This window comes from Carassius auratus, chromosome 21 (assembly GCF_003368295.1).
Source record: "Carassius auratus strain Wakin chromosome 21, ASM336829v1, whole genome shotgun sequence".
Classification (NCBI taxonomy): Eukaryota; Metazoa; Chordata; class Actinopteri; order Cypriniformes; family Cyprinidae; genus Carassius; species Carassius auratus.
In genome coordinates this window covers 5,571,609-5,592,960 of record NC_039263.1, presented here as the reverse complement: position 1 = coordinate 5,592,960, position 21,352 = coordinate 5,571,609, and the positions used below count along the sequence as shown (strand labels likewise).

Genomic DNA, 21,352 nt, shown 5'->3' with positions numbered 1-21,352 from the left:
AGTCATCCATTACACTACATATACATGTAATAGACAACAAAAAGAGGCATAAGGATTCTTTTCACTCAAATATAACAGGTTCTCATAAATTAAAATCCATCCAAACTAATTGAATATAAAGGGATTTATTTTGAACAATTATATAGACAACAACAACTTGGACAACATTCAAACATAAAAATGAACAAATAAAACATTGGAAAAATATGTAAAACAATTAATTTTTAAGAATTAACTGTTTACTTTAGATCCATAACCCCCACCCCCTGCCCTCCCTGGTGCTTGTTTGAAATGATTAGAAATAGCATTTTTTATTTCACATTCCATAGCTGATGGAAAGCTGGTCATCACTGCGTCTGCCAAATGAGAAAAAGGAAAGAATTATTGCTAAAAAAAAAACATTGTTGACAATCCTTTTTAACTAATTAGTCAATCACTTTTGCTAGGATGATTTAATAGATAGAGTTAACAGAATATAGATTGAGACTATATAATTTATATCAATATAGACAATAATTTATATCAATATTATAATTAATATCAATAATTGAACATTTTTGCTCGCTTAGTGGTGATGCAATACGGCGTGTAACGATACGCGTATTGAACAATTCTGTACAAGGCATATATATATATATATATATATATATATATATATATATACACACACACATATATATTTACACATATATAGGCTATATAGACACACACATATACATATATATCTGAAATTTTCTTCTCGAATGTTCATTTTTATCAAGCTCATATATGCAAGTTCTGTAATTTCACTTAAATGGCAATGGAAATGACCTATTAATTTTCAGCGAGAGCATTAACTCGATCTCTCAAGCAACGCCATTCTCTTAGATATTTGGGATCCATAACTTCTGAATATGGAAATAAAATTAACATTATAATTGATTATGTAACACTGTTATCCCAAGACATGTCTGACTACTACCATAATGTGTTTTGAAACTGAAATACAGTATTTTTTTAAATTATCATTCTAATGAAGGTGAAAACAGATTTTATTTTCATTTCTACTTTAGTTCTTCCCTCAAGTTTAAAGGGATAGTTCACTTTGAAATTAAATTTTGGTATGTTTTAGCTTACCTTAAGGACGTCCAAGATGTAGGTGTCTTTGTTTCCGCAGTAGTTTCAATTTTTTAGGTCAAACTATTCTTGTCTGTCAGTCATATAATGCAGGTCTATGGTCACCACCTAAAAAGGCCATGCACAGAGAAGTCCAAATTAAACAATTCCCCATCGTAAGTACACATTGATGGACTAAGACACGAAACGAGCAGTCTGTATGAGAAAATGAACAGTATTTATATCGTTTTTACCTCTTGTACACAGCCACGTCCAAGTGATATGAGGGCTCGCGTGCTTCCAGGTGTGTGATGCATCCGCGTTCTGGCTTAATTTGCGCAAGCGCCGCACTTAGACTAAGCCAGCCCAGAATGCACACACACCGAAGCACGCGCGCCCTCAGATCACTTCGACGTTGCTGTGTTATAAGAGGTAAAACGATATAAATACTGTTCGTTTTCTGACACAAACCGCTCGTTTCGTGTCTTAGGCTATCAGTGTGTATGGTGGGGAATTGTTTAATTTGGACTTCTCTGTGCATGCTCTTTCAGGTGGTGACCATATAGACCTGCATTATATGACTGACAGACAAGAACAGTTTGACCTAAAAATATAAAAATTGAAACTACTGCGGAAACAAAGACACCTACATCTTGGATGCCCATAAGGTAAGCTTAAACATATCAAAATTTAATTTCAAAGTGAACTATCATAATAAATCATTCTTTATCACTTACTCATATAACTCTAATAAACATAAAAAATACTTATAGGCGTAGTTCACTTAAAAATAAATAAAAATAAAAATAAAAAACAACAACATGTAATCATTTACTCACTTTCACTTGGTTCCAAACCTGTATGGCTTTCTTCTGTTGAACACACACAAAAAAATATATTTTGATGAATGTTGGTAACAAGACATTTAATGGTAGTCACTGACAAGTGTTCTGTATATTCAATTGCTGTACTTTGTTGACTGATTGCAGGATAATTTCCAATAAACAGTGTCTTTAAATCAGATAAAGTGGATTACATCACACCAGTTCTGAGGTTTTTACACTGGCTATCTGTCTGTCAAAAAATTAATATCCAAAAACTACAGTTGGTTATTAAATTAACATTTTAAGGCCAAAGTAAATTTCTAATCTTCTGATGCACTATGAACCATCCAGAGCAGACCTCTCAGGACATCTGGGACAGTAGCCAGCTACTTTTATATCTCCAAAGTCAAAACAAAACATGGGGAAGCAGCATTCAAATTTATATCTGAAACAAATTAATTGAAAACTGAATGTATGCTGCATATTTTAATTATTTACAAACAAGTTTAAAGACTTTATGTTTGCCACTACCTTTTATTAAATGGAGAGGATTTTTTTTTTTTAATTTCTTTTCACTATGCTGCTGTTAAATTTTATGTAAAGTACTTACAGAATTTGCTTTAAATCAACTCTAATTTAAATACAAATAAATACTGGTATCTTTATAATAATAAAAAAATAGTAATGATAAGTTTCATAGTTTCATGCTTACCACATTCATTGAATTTAGATACATTTGCAATAACACGTGCAAGGTAACGTTAACTTTTTGGAGAAAAGTAGTACTCTGCAATGTTAATGTTAAAATGTCACGGTTTCTACACATTATAACAGCTAACTAATTTAAACAATAAACATATCAAAAATAACACGCATACTTACAAGATCGAAGTAGAAAAGTGAAGGTTTTCACTCAGACTGTTGCTCACCCGTTGCTCTCCGACAGCTGCCTCGTGTAAAATAAAATGGCGGAAATGTTTATCGCGAGATTTGGCTTAAGTGATCTAGTCACGCAATGGCATTAGTTCCAGTAGACATGTCTCAGTAGTGTTTCAATTGTGCCATCTAGCGGTTGGGAAATGCAATTGCATTTGATTAGATATTTTTATCGTAGATTGTGTATGAATGTTTGACAGAAAATATATATTAAGCTGTGTAAGCGAAAACATTTCAAAGACTAATATTCTAGGTCGCTGGTCTATATCTGAGCCCAGATTGCAATAATTTCGCCAGGTGGGCTAAAGCAGACCGCATATAGCCCGTCCAATTCGGAGCTAAATCGTGATCTACCATGCCGTGAAATGACGTATTGAACCTTGATATCATACCAATGCGAACATGATTGAATATTAACATTTCATGCACTGCCTGGCAAAAAAATACAATTAATTAGTTTTGACAAAAAGTGGGCTACAATAGCCGGGTCTGAATACGAGCTAAATCGTGGCTACGCACAGCCTACACATATAACATGTAAAATAAAGTAAACCAAACAACTTGTAATCACGTTAGACTCTGCGTACATGATGGAATATCATACATCTCACAAGTTATTTTGCAAAAAAAAATACATTTATCCAGATTAAATGTTATTTGGGCTAAAAGTGGGTTACACATAGCCGGACTATATCTGGTCTATATTTAACCCAGACGTTGAAATGACGGCTTGCTTGCTGGGCTACTTGATAACTTCAGTCAGCTCGTCTTGGTTAAGTACTGCAATTTTCCTTACTGTATATTTACAATAAAACAAAATAGGATATCAAATACCACTGCCTCCTTTGGTTTTCATTTAAGCATAATAACAGCTGCAGAAATGTACTTAGGTCAGGGATATGTGTAGCCATTACAATGAAACGAAATATTATATAAATTTGCCTTTTTTATTTTCATTTTAACATATAGATAAATTGAATACAGACCAAAAAAAACCTGTTTTGATTTACCCCGCAGCTGAATTATATTTTATGTTTAACCACTAAAGACACATCAGAGCCAGTGGCACATATCAGAAGGTCTAGCCGAGGTGAAGCTGCTCTCTGCGGATACATGAGGACTGAGCTCCCGCTGATCGAGTGGAGCTCACTGTCTACGAGATCGGCGAAACACATTTTTAAATAGGCGCTGTCTTTATAAATAAACCATAGATTTGAGTTTTAAACAACTACATTCTCGCCTGAAATACTTGTAAAATTACATTTCATGACACAATAACAGTAATATTTGAAAATGATCCGAATAAATGGTGTTTGAACTCAACCAATGCTGCATGAACTCAGATCACTTTGGCTATTGCAATTTTCCCCTCAGTATATTTACAATAAAACGGAATAGGATATAAAATACCACTGCCTCCTTTCGTTTTCATTTAAACATAATAACAGCTGCAGAAATGTACTTAGTTCAGGGATATGTTTAACGTTATATACAGCCATTACAATGAAACGAGATATTATATAGACCTGCCTTTTTTATTTTCATTTTAACATATAGATAAATTGAATACAGACCAAAGAAAACCGGTTAGATTTACCCCGCAGCTGAATTGTATTTTATGTTTAACCACTAAAGAGACATCAGAGCCAGCGGCACATATCAAAAGGTCTATCCGAGGTGAGGCTGCTTCTCGTCGGATAGATGATCACTGAGCTCCCGCTGATCGAGTGGAGCTTACCGTCTCCGAGATCAGGGAGACACTTTTTTAAATAGGCCCTGTCTTTATAAATAAACCACAGATTTGAGCTTTAAACAACTACATTCTCGCCTGAAATACTTTTAAAATTACATTGCATGACACAATAACAGTAATATTTTGAAAATGTTGATCCGGATAAATGGTGGTTGAACTCAACCAATGCTACGTGAACTCAACCAATCAGGATGTTTAGCGCCAAAGTCCCGCCCCCGAAAGTTCCAGAACTTTCCAACAACTTTCTGAGGGGCATTTTTACCCGGAACTTTATTTAGTTCCTGGTTCCTGCAGTGGAAACACACCAAGTACCAGGCCAAAGTCGCTAGTTCCTGGGTAAATTCCTGCGGTGGAAACGCGGCTTTATACTGAAAAAAAAAAAAAAAAAAAAGTTTTCATGGGGTGTGCTAACTTTTTCACAACTTCAGTGTTGGGGAAGCTACTCTGAAACTGAAGCTTGACCAGCAACAAGCTACTCATAAGTTAAAGTAGTTAAGCTACATTCATGCTACCCTTCTAACATAAATATGTTTTTCTCTCTTTTTTACAATTAATATTACAAATAAACTAAATAATTATTAATGAAGAATTATAATGAAGTTATACGTAAAATATAATGCAGTTAAATTAAATATTTGAGGTTTAAAACAACATACTGTAAAGCGATCATGATTTCAAAAAGTAGGGTGAATACAGGTTGATTGGGACACTTTTCCAAGCCATTTCCATAACAAAAAGTTTCCCAATCATTAATGTAAACTATTCAATACACACAACAATAAAATACTGTATAGTTAAATAGCTATTTTAGTTCTATTAATATATTGCTACAAATGTAACACCAGTGTAAGAACAAAATTTATGCAACTTAAACCTGATACATAGGAGTCATAAAATAAGCAGGTTAAACTCACAGCATATACTTTATTTACTGACTGTGAATGGAGAAGTCAATCATCCACTGCTCGAAAGAACACTGAACTTTGTGTGAATCCCACCAAAACCATCCTTTGCTTATTGATAAGCAAACTACTATATCGCGATTTTATTTTCTGTTCAATTAGTATTTATCATCTAAAATTACTATAAATTACTTGTGTAAATTACTTGAGTAATTTTACTTGAGGATTTTGGGATCAGGGGATTTGTACTGATTTGTATTTTAAAGTACAATTTAAAGTACTAATTTACAATTACTTTTTACTTTTTACAGTCTTGAAATGTACATTTTTATTTTATCATTTAATATGGTAAACGGAAGCTCAAAGTACATGCTTGACGTAAGAACCAATGATCATTGTTTTCATGCATCAAGCACACACATTTCTACTAATTTATGACTTTCATTAGACAATATTTGGCTTCAAAAGTTCACCATCAAATCTGAGGAAGCATTTTGAGGTAGCAAAGTTGTTTTCCCAAGAAATTTTTTATTATTTATTCTTTCTGTTTTTATTGAGCTGTAAGATTTGCAATACATTGGCTGAATGCACAAGATTGAGTGCAAATAAATCAGTGATGAAAATGTAAATACAAATAATATTTTTGTGGGAGTGACTTTTATTTAGTTATTAATTTTTTTAATTAAATATTACAAACCTCAAAAAGTGTTTAAATGAACATTGTATATTAAATTCATTGTAATTCATGTTTAATGTTCAATGCATTCCTTCTGAAGTTCTCTATAATTATTGAATCCAGTTTGCTTGACCATACTCATAAGGCTGCAGTTCTCTCAGTTGGTTGTGCATCTTTTCTTCCACACTTTTTCTATCCACTCAACTCTATGTTAACAAGCTTGGATACAGCACTGTGTGAACAACCAGCTTATTGGCAATTCTTTTTTGTGACTTACACTCCTTGTGAAGTGTCGATGATTGTCAGAGACCATTTTGAAAGTTCAGGTTAGCTGATTGGCATGCCATCACATTCAAATTTTTTAAGATGAATTTGTGGGTTTTGTTAAATGTGAGCCAAAATCATCACAATTAAAAGAACCAAAGACATAGACTACTTCAGTCTGTGTGCATTGAATTTATTTAATACACAAGTTTCACAATTTGAGTTGATTTACTGAAATAAATGAACCTTTCCTTGACATTCTTATTTATTGAGAAGCACCTGTATAACCTCAGGGTATAGCCTCGTGTTTCCCCGGCAGACTTCTGCCATATCCAAGGGGGTTACAATCACCTCCAATTTTCCCTATGTACCTAAATGGATGTTCATATTTACTCCTGATACCTCCTGCAGGAAAGATGGCGATTCCACAGCTTCCCTGTTTCAAGTGGAACAGGTATATTTTCCAAGTGTTATCCATTCTCACTGAGTGGGAAGTGCTTTGACAATAGTGAATGGAACTACTTGTTACAAGCCCCAACCAAAAAAAGAGCAAAAGTGACTCACAAAGGGCACTGGAATAGGCAGCATCCATGGCGCTTTGGTAGGGAATCCCAATTTCTGAAAGGCAACGTCTTGGTTACATATGGTAACCATTGTTCCCTAAAGGAGGGAATGGAAACGTTACGTCCTGTCGCCACGGCTGCTGTACCACCACTGAGCTGGCCAGGTAACTGGCTTAGCTCCTCAGCGAACACCTGGTATGCATTGCACCTGCTGCTGCCTTATACTCACGCTGTGATCAGCTGCAGCTGGATGCAATAATTGCATGCCAATGTGCACTGACTCATTTAGTTTATAATCAAAATATATTGGTCTTTTGAAGCGATATCGCTTTCGATTTCTCAACCAGCGTCTCACCAGTCTTTGCAACTGGGATCTTATCTATTCATGAACAGCTTGTAACAGTCCAAAGAAAAGGAAAACTTCAAATCACATCATAGGACTCCTTTAATATTCTGTATTATTATAAGCAAATCATACTTAAGGGGTCCCTACACATATGTGTGAGAACTCAAATAGGTATTTGTTGACAGAATATGGAAGATAGCAATACGGATGAGCAATAGATGAATATAAACAGAATGTATAATGATGAGTGACTAATTTTAATGTCTTGTGGGTACCAGAGATTGGAGGTGATAGTGGAAGATGTGACAGGATCCAAGCAGAACACACAATTCAAACTGTAACAGTCTGTATTCACATTCGAGGCCAGACGAGAAATACCTGTGAGGCGTATGCTTTTGTAGTGTTGATAATGAGGTGTTACTCAAGAACAGGTACTGGTCATTCGTAATCAGATGACTATGAGTGCTGACTGCTGGTGACTGGGTGTCTGGTGAACCCATGAAAGCTCTAAGATCCATCTTATATATATAATATATATATATATATATATATATATATATATATATATATATATATATATATATATATATATATTCACACACAAAGACACACACACAATTCTGAATTATTACTTAGCATTATGTTTTTAAAAGTTTTTTAAAAGTTTTTCAAATGTCCTATTGTTTGTCTGTTCATGCAGGAAAGTGCCTTCTGGGTTCTAGCCCTTCTTGTCCTTTTTAAAGTGTTGAAAAAATGTCTTTGGATTAAAGATGCATGTTGTGTAACTTTTACAAGTCTGTATTTAATTTAACGAATGTGATAATGGAAGATGTTAGGGCCTTGCTTTGGGTGGTGCAACTGGTTTGGTCGAGGGGGCCCTGTGTCAAATGGACCGAGAGGGTAATTCAGTAATTCAGGTCATTTTCTTTTATTTTTATTTTTTTATTATTTTATTTCTTTTGTTTTTTTATTTTTGCATTATTCTTTTATTATACTGACTCACATTATAGTTACATGTATTTCATAGTCATAAGATATGCTACATCAATTATTCCTTATATATTATGTATCATGATTACTTGCTATTAGGATTAACTTTATTTTTCTGATGTGAATATGTGGTCACAAACAAATTACTGCTGTATATTATTTAAATCATTATTAAAATATAACGGGTGTTCTAAGGATTTAATTTTTAAATTTACTTTAGCACTAAATCCTAAGCACATTTAAAGTTACTTTCACATGGTGTTAACTTTACGTTTATAAATAATTTTAAATAGTCCCCGTCTTATTTCCTTGGATTGCAAACCATATATTATGGGATTCAAGCATGGAGGAATAACATGGAACATTATACTAGACAGTTTTCTTTGTTCAGAGAGGTCAGGAAATCGATGAAGAAAAATGGTGACAAATCCAGAAACCATCATGATTACATAAACAGTTAGGTGTGTGCTACATGTTTTTATGGCTTTGCTGTTAGTTGCTTTGTTTTTGCTTTTGAAGCATACTATCGCTATTCTGAGATATGTCAATGCAACACTCCCCAATGAGGTTGTTAGTAAAACCACAGTAAATGTTAATCCATATACATTATTAATCACTATACTTTCACAGGACAGTTTAAATAATGAAGCATTGTCACAAAAGTGGTTTGGAATAAATGATCTGCAGTGAGAAAGACGAACACTGAGGCTGATTAGAATTCCTACCAGCACTAATGCAATACCCCAGGCTCCTGCTGACAATTTAGCCACCATATTATTGGTCATTATGGTTGGGTATCGCAGTGGATTGCATATGGCCAAATATCTGTCAAAGGCCATGATCATTAGAATAGTGTGGCATGTTGTTCCATATACATGTCCAATATAAGCTTGCATAACACATTCCACATATGTGATGTAACGCTCAGAGGGGTCTGTTAAAATAGTCCTCATCCAGTACGGCAAAAGAATGGCTGTCCCTAATACATCATTTAGCGGCAAGTTGCAGAAAAGGATGTGCATAGGCTGGTGTAAGCTCTTTTCCAATGAGATCTGAATCAAAATCCCAATGTTAGAAACAATAATGAACATGTAAACAATCAAAAAAAGACTGAATGCAAGATGCTTGGACTGATTTGTAACTTGCAGCCCCTCCATTAAAAGTATGCTGTATCTGAATGTCAAGTTGTCCATCTGTGACCTAGATGAAACATACAGGGCCATGCTTTCCCAAAACCATTGTATAAGCTTTCGTAGATCACAGAGACAGTAGGCTGTGGTTTCTACGATCTGCTTATGCCTATGATGTTTTGGGGAAACACAGCCCAGGCAGAACAAAGTGTCAGAACAGGACTTAACCCTTTAACTGCCCCACCAAGAAAAAAGCATTTGAAAAATGTTTTGTTTGCATTTCTTATCTCCTTATGTCATTAGTTACCACACTCAATGTATTTTTTTTCAACACGTCCCATAATTTTTAAAATATTGGCCTCTACCAAATGGTTGATATGTCACTTTATGGCAAAAGTACCGGAATTCATACACATACTATGGAAATCAGAAAATATGAACTATAATGAATGAACAGAAAGTTATATTTCTCAGCAAATAGTACATTCTGACAGCAGAAAGGATTATCTGAAAACATTAGCTTAGCTTTTCTACGTTTACCATAAAGTGACATATCAACCATTTGGTTGAGCAGGCAGTTAAAGGGTTTTAATGCAACACATTTATAATATCAAATTACTACACAGACACAAAAGCAAAAAAAAAAAAAAATATATATATATATATATATATATATATATATATATATATATATATATATATATATATATATATATATATATATATAATAATTTGTGGTAATAAATAAATAAACCAATATTTGCCATACATTCTTCTTCTTATTTGATGAGTTAGAAATAAAAGGTAATTACAATCTGAATTGGTTTACCCATTTATGCTCATATACTTACCAAGGTAGATGATTGACATATAAATTGTTGTCACTTGTTAATATATAGTGGCACACAGCTGTTGCATTCCCTTCAACTTAAGATTCAATGGCAAATCCTTTTTGTGTTTGAGCAAAGTTGACTTGACAATTTTATATGTGTGTCACAACAGCAACTGCTTTGTCATTATATCCCAAGGGTGTAAAAAACAAAACAAAACAAAAAAACAGTTTTGCTGTGGTTGGTGGACTACTAATAATGTTTGCTTGTACTGGAATGTGCTTTAAACATGTTTAGAAGTTCAAGCACTGAAGAATCTGGAATTCTGCTGTTTGTGCTGATTTACTTCTCTTTCATCTTTCATTTAGTTTTTATGCTCTAAAGCATATGGGCTCCAGAGATAAAAAATGACAGAGACTAACCTTGACAGCATAGTCACACAGTTGTTCAGGTAAACATTTCTCTGTTACTAGGTAGAGATGTGCACCGTTTTTCTCAATTGCTAACACATGATTCATGAAACAATTCAGCATTTTCTTACAACTATAAATACAATCTCAAAACTACACACCAACGTGTGCAAACTTAAAGCTTCCAGGTCAAAAATCAAATACTTGAGTCAAAAACTTTCTCTTTTGTCAGACTCAAACTTTGACCATCACTGCCTAGAGAGCACTAGTGAGATCAATTCAAATCACTGTTACAATAAAAAAAGGTTACGTATTTAACCCTTCTTCCCTGAATGTGGGAACAGAGACATTACGTCAAAACAGACAGCAATGATATGAATGGGGTCTCACCTGAGAGTGGTAACAGAACGAGCCAATGGTATACTGAGTACCTTGGTCTGTGGGATTTGCATTGCGAGCTCTGCACCACTGTGTGAAATGAGTCAAACCACGGGGTGAAGGTTTGGCAGCAGGCTGGAGTGATGGCCACTCACAGCATGCCCTGTTGCCATGCCCATCTGGGGACACGGCTGTGAAGCCAGTGCTGAAGCAGTCTCATATGGAGCAACTGAAGCGGTATGACTGCCGCTGTGGATGCCATATGCCCAAGGAGCCTCTGAATTAGTTTCAGTGGAACCATCTCTTGCCTTTGAATTGGCTCAGGAAATGCAGAAGTGACTCTGCGCACACGCTTGTAAGCTGTGTGGGAACTATTTCCATACCGAGAAAAGAGATCCTCTGCACAGGGGGGAGTTTGCTCTTTTTCAAGTTGACCCGAAAGATCAAGATGGGTGAGGTGTCTGAGCACCAGATTCCTGTGTTTGCATAACTGTAATCGACAGTGGGCAAGAATCAACCAGTTGTCAAGGTAATTTAGGAAACAGACACCTTGTTCCCTGAGAGGACAAATGCAGATATAACCTTCTAATTCTAAAAAAAACACTTTTCACTTAGAATTATAAGGTTCTATCTGCCAAAACATTATTTGAACATTAAATATAAACTTGTTGTAACAACGTCTCAACATGTGTTAGAAATTAAAATTGTATCCTGTCTATGATATTTATTTAATATTTTTAGAACTTCCATGTATTTAGGAGATTTCAAATTAAGCAAGGTAGGTCTAAATATTTTGTCGAGTGCAGATGTAATATTGACATTAATAATGACATTTTAAGACTTTAAAAACTGTAAAAAAAAACAAAAACAAAAAACAGACATGCTTTCAGCAAATTAATTCATAAAGTTTAATAATCATTGAAAAATCAGAGTCACAATGAGCTTTATTGCCAGGTATGTTTACACATACAAGGAATTTGTTTTCGTGACAGAAGCTCCGCAGTGCAACATAACAGCGACAGAACAAAACACAATAAGGAATACAAAAATAAAAAAGTACAAATAGGTGGGGTAAGGAATGACAATATACTGTCATGATTCTGCCTTCATGTCCTGATTTTCCTCTAGTCTTGAGGCAGGATCATGACAGGCCCGTGTTTTGTGTACAAGCACATGGCCTTGTCTTTGGGCCATGTGCTTGTGTTGTCTCGTTTCCTTGCCCCGCCTCCCCTTGTTATCCTAGTTTTGGTCATTATTGATTTACCTGTACCACCTGTTATGTCATTATTAGTCTCCCTATTTATATCCCCTTGTGTTCATTGTCTTGTGCGGTTCATTGTTATATTTTGTTACTCTTTGTTGAACTTAAAAGAAGACGTTGTGGTACCTGTGATTGTTTATCTGTAAGTTAGTGTTCTTGTGTTAAGAGTCTTTGTTTATCGTGTCAACCCAGTCTTGTTAACTCATTTAGTCTCTGCCCTAGTCGTTGTTTTCCCCCTCGTGGGTTTTGTTTTCCCCTTTTGTGATCATAAAACCCTGTGTTTTGTGCATCCTGTCTGAGATTGAGTTCCTCCCTACCCTCCACATAACAGAATGAACCAGCAGCAGTGAGCGCTGATCCTGAACCGGCTCCAGAAAGAACTGTGTCTAAGTCAGCAGGCATGAGTGCTGAGGAGAGAGCCGCGGCCGACTCTGCTGCAGAAGCGGTGTTGCAGTCTGTTTCGGCTCGTAAAGAGATGCCTGTTGTCATTGCTGCCAAGACCCTGTCAGATTATTTGTCACGTCTAGTTCAGATCCTGGAAGTCCCTGCCAGTCCTGTCTTGTCCCCAGACCCTGTTCCCAGAGATCCCGAGCCAGCCGCAGTGAGCGCAGTTCCAGAGCCAGTTTCTGTCTCCACAGATGTTGTCAAGTGTCCAGTAGATGTTGCCAAGTGTCCAGTGATTACTCCTGTCATGTCCACAGATGTTGTCAAGTGTCCAGAGACCACTCCCCGCCCTACACCACCCAGACCTGCCCTGAACCCTCGTCGTCAGCCTTCGTCCCGTCCTCCTAAGACTCATGGAAGTCTTAGGAGCGTCTGGAAGCTGCTCCTTAAGGGAGGGGTTCTGTCATGATTCTGCCTTCATGTCCTGATTTTCCTCTAGTCTTGAGGCAGGATCATGACAGGCCCATGTTTTGTGTACATGGCCTTGTCTTTGGGCCATGTGCTTGTGTTGTCTCGTTTCCTTGCCCCGCCCCCCCTTGTTATCCTAGTCTTGGTCATTATTGATTTACCTGCGCCACCTGTTATGTCATTATTAGTCTCCCTATTTATATCCCCTGATTGGTCATAACCCACCAGTTTTCTTGGATACTATGAATTAGGTCAATTGTCGATGTCGATTGATGGCTCTGATGGAGAGGGAGAGGACGCTGGCGTGGTTTGTTCGCCGCTTCTTCGTTCTCCCTAACCAACAGTTGTTGTTATGGTATAACCTATAACATAATGTTTATCGACTAGTAAGACGTTCAGAAAATTATATGCGGATTTGTATGTATTCTGTACGGATTCCACCGACTCAAGTGGCTGTTCACCTACCAGTTTGCTATCGCCTGTGGATTCCCTTGTCTGTCCGTCACTGCCTGTTGCCATGGGGCTTTCGTCTGAGATCGCTGCCGATGATCGCAAGGTGTTCACCCATGGTCACGGTTGTTTGCTTGCTGTGTCTGTTGGCTTTTCTCTGTGCATCACAAGCGTGGCTAAGAAATTCAACAACTATACCACTCCATCGTGTACATGACTCATTAAACAACTTGGACTCCTTCGCCGACCCCGTTATGTGAACAGAAGTTGCAGACGAAAGTTTGTTTTCTCCCGGTCTGATCATAACATCTCATCCATCTGGTCTGGCGTGCGCACTGTCGCATCTCGAACACGTCATCAGAGCGCCGTCACTCCCAGGACTAGTAGCACTGAAGTTCCCATGACAATGCTACGCACTGACTTGGATGGAAACTGGAGAAAACGTGGAGTGGATCTCTATTTCGGCCAATACAGAGACACACTGCTGCAACGAATATCAAGATTGAATTTTTAAATGCGCAATACATCACAAATAAATCTTGCCTAATACATGATCATATTCTAGAAAAGTGTTTAGATATGATGTGCCTTACAGAAACCTGGCATCAACCAGATGTTTATTCTGTTTTAAATGAGACCTGTCCCACTTGTTACTGCTATTTACAGAAAGCCCGCAGTACAGGGCGTGGTGGTGGTCTGGCTGTCATCCACTGAAGTGATCTGATCTTGTCCTTGTCCTCTATAACCCTGCCTGAGCTGTCTTCGTTTGAATGCCTTGCATTTAAATGTAAGCACCCTCTTTTCACTATGATACTTCTCATTTATCGGCCACCCAAACCAAACCCATCATTCATCCCAGAGATGTCCAATCTTCTTTTTAACATTTTGTACAATGTCTGCTAATATGATTATACTTGGAGATATGAATATTCATGTCAACTCTTCAACCTGTCGTTTTGCAGCAGAATTGTTCCATTACTCGACTGTTTTAATCTGACACAACTTGTCGATTCCCCAATTCATCCCAGGGGGCATACTCTTAACCTAGTTATTACAAACTCTGTTTATATCAGCAATCTTCTTGTGTATGATCTGGGAGTTTCTGATCATAAAGCCATCTCCATGAAGATGTCTTCACTGTCCAGCTTCATCAAGCCCAAATGCAGGGCCGGCCTGCGGCATAGGCGGTATAGGCAAATGCTAAGGGCGCCACTCATCCATAGGGGCGCCAGAATGAGTGAAGGAGTGATTTTTTTTTTTTTTTTTTTTTTTAATAATAGGCTACTATTTAAAAACCATTAATTCGAAATACTACCAAATAAAGCAAAAAAAAAAAAAAAAAAGTCCGGCTCTTCAATCTTCCCCCGCCCATCGAGTGCTTGAAGTGCGTCAGAAACAGAGCGCGCGCAGGATCAGTTGTTGGTAATTTGTTGTGTAGCGTGCCCGACGCCGCATCCAATGTAGACAGCACTGCTTTTGTTAACACACAGCTCATAGAAACGTGCCTGGCAGCTCGCGCCAGTTCTAGACACGGTGAAAGTTTCCTGATTGTGAGGGAAGGCCGAATTTACATGACACATTATAAATGAGCAAAGTCTGCGATAGATACAGTGCCAAAAAGAAGAGAAGAGGATAAAGACAGAGGTAAAGAGATGTAGTGAAAGAACAATTTATTGCATAGGAGTAAGATACTATAATTTCATGGCAGTTATTTTTACCTTAAACTTAATGTTAGCAGTTGTTCTGAGTTCTGAGTCCCCAGACTGTGATTTTGTACAATCATGTCAGTTTTAAGACACATTTTTTGTTATCACTTTTTTATTAATGTTTTACTCTACAGTTGTGCAGTTTTGGGGGGATACAGTCCAGGCCAAAAGTTTGGAAACATTACTATTTTTAATGTTTTTGAAATAAGTTTCTTCTGCTCATCAAGCCTGCATTTATTTGATCAAAAATACAGAAAAAATGTAATATTGTAATATATTATTTGTTAATAAAATAATTTGTTTTCAATTAATTATACTTTAAACGATCATTTATTTCTGTGATGCAAAGCTGAATTTTCAGCATCATTACTCCATTCTTCAGTGTCACATGTGACATCCAGTCTATCACATGATCCTTTAGAAATCATTCTAATATGATGATTTATTATGAGTGTTGGAAACAGTTCTGCTGTAATGTGTGTGTGTGTGTGTGTGTTTTTATATATATATATATATATATATATATATATATATATATATATATATATATATATATATATATATATATATATATATATATATGCTAAATCATGAACACAATGACAGAGTGATATGGGCTGTGATGCATGGGGTGCCAGGTAAAATCTTGCCTAGGGCAGCAAATTGGCAGCCGGCCCTGCCCAAATGCCAAATCTGTTTCAGAAATCTGAAAAACATCAACCAAGAAACTATGGCATCCGATCTCCAGCATCTCCTTTCTGTAAACTGTCTACCACACATGGACTCAGTGGACTATTATAATAACACCCTCAGAAGCATTCTTGATCTTCATGCCCTTCATGCATTCTGGATCTACCACCTGTGCCCTTAACCCTTTTCCAAAACCAGAACAGTCACTTTCACCCGATCAGCACCCTGGTATACCAGTGATCTACGAAAAATGAAGGCAGCCGGGCGTGCCCTTGAGAGGAGATTAAAAGCACAGGTCTCACTGTGCACAAGCTCGCTTTTCTGGAACATCAAAAGGACTAATCAAAGTCATTTACGGAGGCATGGTCAAATTTCTATTCAAATGTCATCAGAAATAGTCCCGGAAACTCCAAACAGCTGTTCTCCACCATAAACCATCTACTCAAACCACAAACCCCCTCACTTACAGAAACTATAGAAGAGCACTGTAATAATTTCCTGGACTTTTTCAAAACAAAAATAGACTCAATTTACTCTACCTTTTTTGAATCTTCACCACTATCCACCCTGACTATCCACTAACAGCCTGTAAGTTTGGAGCACCTACATCGTTTTCCAGAATTTTCACAGCAAGAGGTTGAGACAATAATTGAAAGGATGAAATCTACCACCTGTGCCCGTAACCCGGATGAAACCTACCACCTGTGCCCGTAACCCTTTTCCTATAGCTCTAGTAAAAATAAACACCTCTGTCCTAAGTCCTCTGATTACCACTATAATAAACCACTCCTTCCAAACTGGTACTGTGCCATATGCCCTAAAATCTGCGATAATCAGACCAATTCTCAAAAAACCCACCCTTGACCCAGATGTGCTTGCAAATTACAGGCCCATTTCCAATCTCCCATTTCTCTCCAAAGTATTGGAAAAAGTTGTAGCTTCCCACCTCCAGGATCATCTCAAACACAATAATCTTTTTGAAAAAAATTTGTCTGGTTTCCGCACTGCACATAATACAGAAACAGCTTTGGTTAGAGTCACAAACGACCTATGGATGACAGCTGATGCAGGTTCACTATCCCTGCTCATACTCCTCGATCTGTCTGCTGCATTCGATACAGTGGATCATGGCATACTTCTAAACCAGCTGCATCACACTATTGGATTTACTGACACTGCTCTTAACTGGTTTAAATCATATCTCACTAACAGAACAGATTACATTTCACTTGGAAGTGCAAGGTCCCAGCCACACAAAGTTACCTGCGGAGTCCCTCAGGGGTCAGTCCTTGGCCCCATTCTCTTCATCATTTACATGATCCATCTTGGCCATGTCATTAGCCGCTATGGAGTGTCATTTCACTGCTATGCTGATGACACACAACTGTACATGAAAACTTCACCAACATCATCTTCATCTTCAACACTCACTGCCTGTCTGGAGGAGATAAAGGTGTGGATGAAGCACAACTTCCTCCAGCTAAACAGCTCTAAAACTGAGGCAATTCTAGTTGGCACACCACGTCAAACCAAGTATTCCTCCATTACTGGTATAACTATCACTGATCATGTCATTCCCCTCTCCACACCTGTCACCAAATTTTGGTGTAAGATTTGATCCACGACTCCGCTTCGAAGCCCATTTCAAAAACCTATGTAAAACATCTTTCTACCATCTCAGAAATATTGCAAAACTCCGTCCAATGTTAACCTTAGCAGATGCTGAACAGCTGGTCCACACCTTTGTCTCCTCCAGACTGGATTACTGTAACGCACTTCTCATTGGGATCCCTAACAAAAGCTTGCAGAGACTGCAGTATGTTCAGAATAGGGACAGGGTGGAGGATTCCACTCAAGCCCGCTGCTCTCAGCTGCCCTGAAAAGCATGGCTGTCAGCTCAGGATCCTTATTATTATTATTATTATTATTATTATTATTATTATTATTATTATTACCAGTTTTCTTGGATACTATGAATTTAATTGACCAAGATGGCGGCGCGTACACATCGCGAGGCTCAGCGTCTCTCCAGTTTTTGCAATTTTGCAGTATTATTCATGCTCATCTCGGGTCTGTTCGTACTGAACAGTTTTGCTTTAACATCCTACACCCGACAGGAGCTTTTGGATATCGGTGAGGACTTTTCCAACAGTTTTATCACCAATCTTCGACTCATCCCTGAGATCGTCAGAACACCCGAGGCTAAGCACTCTACCCGGCCGGGCGGAAGTGCTCGCAGGCGGCGTCGAGATCGTAAACAAAGGCGGGGGAAGTGCGGAGGTCTAAGAGCTAAGCTAAAGCTAACACCGCTCCGGCTCTCTTTACCCAGCATTTTCCTTGCTAATGTGCGGTCACTGGTGAACAAAATGGATGTTGCGACTTCGCATCACCAACAGTAAATTACTTTTGGACTGCAATGTCATGGTTTTCACAGAAACATGGCTACACAGCGACGTACCCAATGATGCCATTGAGCTAGCCGGGCACTACACGCTCCGGGCACATAGAATGGCAGATGACTCCGGTAGGACAAGTGGTGGTGGATTGTGCATTTATGTCAACAAAGCTTGGTGTTCGAACACTGTCATTGTTGGGAGACACTGCTCAGCTAACCTAGAGTGTCTAATGGTTAAATTTAGACCCTTTTATCTGCCACGGGAGTTCACTTCCACCATAATAACCCCAGTCTATATTCCACCGGATGCTAATGCCAAGCTTGCTTTGAGCGAACTTCATGCAGCCATAAGTAAACAACAGACTGCTCACCCAGAGGCTGCTTTTATTGTCGCGGGTGATTTTAATCACTGCAAATTAAAGACAGTGCTCCCCAAATTCCACCAGCATGTTTCCTGCCACACCAGAGGAGACAAAACTTTGGATCATGTATACACAAACATTAATGGAGCTTACATCGTGACCCCCCCTCCCCCACCTCGGACAGTCTGATCACCTTTCTTTGTTTCTCACCCCTAAGTATTCACCCCTCATCAATCGTGTGAAGCCATCAGTGAGGACCATCAAAGTGTGGCCAACTGGAGCAGACTCTTTACTTCAGGACAGGTTTCAACACACTGACTGGAGTATGTTTGCTTCTCAGGCTGCCTGTGGTTCTCACACGGACATTGACATTGATATCTACACCTCCTCTGTACTGGATCACATCAACACCACCATTGACAGTGTTACAACAGAAAAACAGATAACAACATACCCTAATCAGAAGCCATGGATGAACAAGGAGGTGCGACTTCTGCTGAAAGCCCGCAAACTGCCTTCAGGTCAGATGACGCTCAGGCCTACAGTAAATCCAGGGCCAAGGACAAATCCATCAAAAAGGCCAAGTACTGCTACAAGCTGAAGGTAGAGAAAAATTTTTCTAACTCTGACCCCGACGCATGTGGCAGGGCATCCAGGTCATCAGTGACTACAAGTCAAGCAACTCCACTCCAACGGTCACAGACGTCTCCTTCCTGAACGAGCTAAATTACTTTTATGCTCGCTTCAACAGTGACAGCAAGGAGACGGCCACCAAAATCTCACCCTCAGCAGACCACCAACCCCTTAAACTCACCTCCACAGATGTCCACACTGCACTGAGCTGGATCAACGCACGCAAGGCTGCTGGCCCGGATGGCATTCCTGGACGTGTGCTTAGGGCATGTGCAGAGCAGCTTGCAGGGGTCTTCACAGACAAGTTCAACCTGTCCCTCACCCAAGCAACTGTGCCAACATGTTTTAAGTCCACATCCATTGTGCCAGTACCAAAAAACTCCTCTTCAATGTGCCTTTATGAAGTGCTTCGAGCGATTGGTCCTGGCACACCTCAAAGACTGCCTCCCACCCACACTGGACCCACACCAATTCGCCTACCGCAGAAATAGGAGCACAGAGGATGCAGTATGCACAGTGCTGCACTCTGCACTCACACACTTGGACAATAACAACACATATGTTAGGATGTTGTTTGTTGACTTCAGTTCAGCATTTAACACCGTCATTCCCTCCAAGCTGACCACAAAACTTGGAGACTTGGACATTAACACCTCCCTCTGCAACTGGATTTTGGACTTTCTGACCAACAGGCCTCAGCATGTTCGGTCAGGCCACACCCACTCCACCACCATCACACTTAACACCGGCGTACCACAGGGCTGTGTGCTGAGCCCATTCCTTTACTCCCTCTACACCCACGACTGCAAGCCTGTGCATGGATCCAACTCCATCATTAAGTTTGCAGACGACACCACGGTGATTGACCTCATCACAGACAATGATGAGACTGCCTACAGGGAAGAGGTACAGCACCTGGCCAAATGGTGCACTGACAATAACCTGCTCCTTAACACCACTAAGACAAAGGAGCTCACTGTGGAGTTCAGGAAGAAAAAAGGAGGCACGCATGTCCCCATCCACATTAATGGTATGGTTGTTGAACGTGTCTCCAGCTTCACCACCATCTCGGAGGAATTGTCCTGGACCACAAACACCTCCAGCCTGGTCAAGAAGGCTCACCAGCGCCACTGAAGAAGAACCAGCTGTCTTCAGCCATACTGGTGAACTTCTACCGGTGTGCGATCGAGAGCATCCTGACCAGTTGCATCACAGTCTGGTATGGAAACTGCTCAGTGGCTGACCGCAAAGCACTGCAGAGGGTGGTGAAAACTGCCCAGCGCATCACAGGGACACCACTTCCTGCTATTGAAGACATCCAGCGGAAACGCTGTCTACGTCGAGCTCGCAGCATTCTTAAGGACTCCTCTCACCCTGACCATAGACTGTTTAACCTCCTGCCCTCCGGGAGGCGCTTCAGGAGCCTCCGGACAAGGACCACAAGATTCAGGAACAGCTTTTTCCCTATAGCTGTCTCCTTACTGAACTCTGCCCTCTGACACCACCACACACACAGACTCCTCCCCCACATCACCACTGTGTCTGTCTGATTTATTTATTTATTTACAACAAGAAAAAAACAGTAAACTTGTTATTACTTGCACTACTGTCTGTTCATCCAGAAACACTGAGTAATCCATTTGCACACTGAAATATTTTCTATGCATTGTACTGTCCATTGCACTAGTGTAAATTATGTTCATAGTTCTGCCTATAGTGTACATACACTTTTACATAATCCATCTGTATAGTATGTTCATAGTACACCTACCTGTATATCATGCTTATAGTATTTAAAATCTGTAAATTATGTCCATACTACTTATCTGTATAGTTATTGTACATATTATAGACCTTGTATATTCTGTACTTACTGCTTATTGCACTTCTGGTTAGATGCTAACTG

The 21,352-nt window shown here is 38.7% G+C and overlaps 1 protein-coding gene across 1 annotated transcript; it reads right to left on the bottom strand.

The window, feature by feature from the left end:
* Nucleotides 1-8,600: 8,600 nt before the first annotated feature.
* LOC113038314 (olfactory receptor 13H1-like) lies at nucleotides 8,601-9,774 on the bottom strand. The gene has a single exon (XM_026195637.1). The coding sequence runs from the start codon at nucleotides 9,570-9,572 to the stop codon at nucleotides 8,601-8,603; it is 972 nt and encodes a 323-aa protein (XP_026051422.1). The 5' UTR covers nucleotides 9,573-9,774.
* Nucleotides 9,775-21,352: the final 11,578 nt, after the last annotated feature.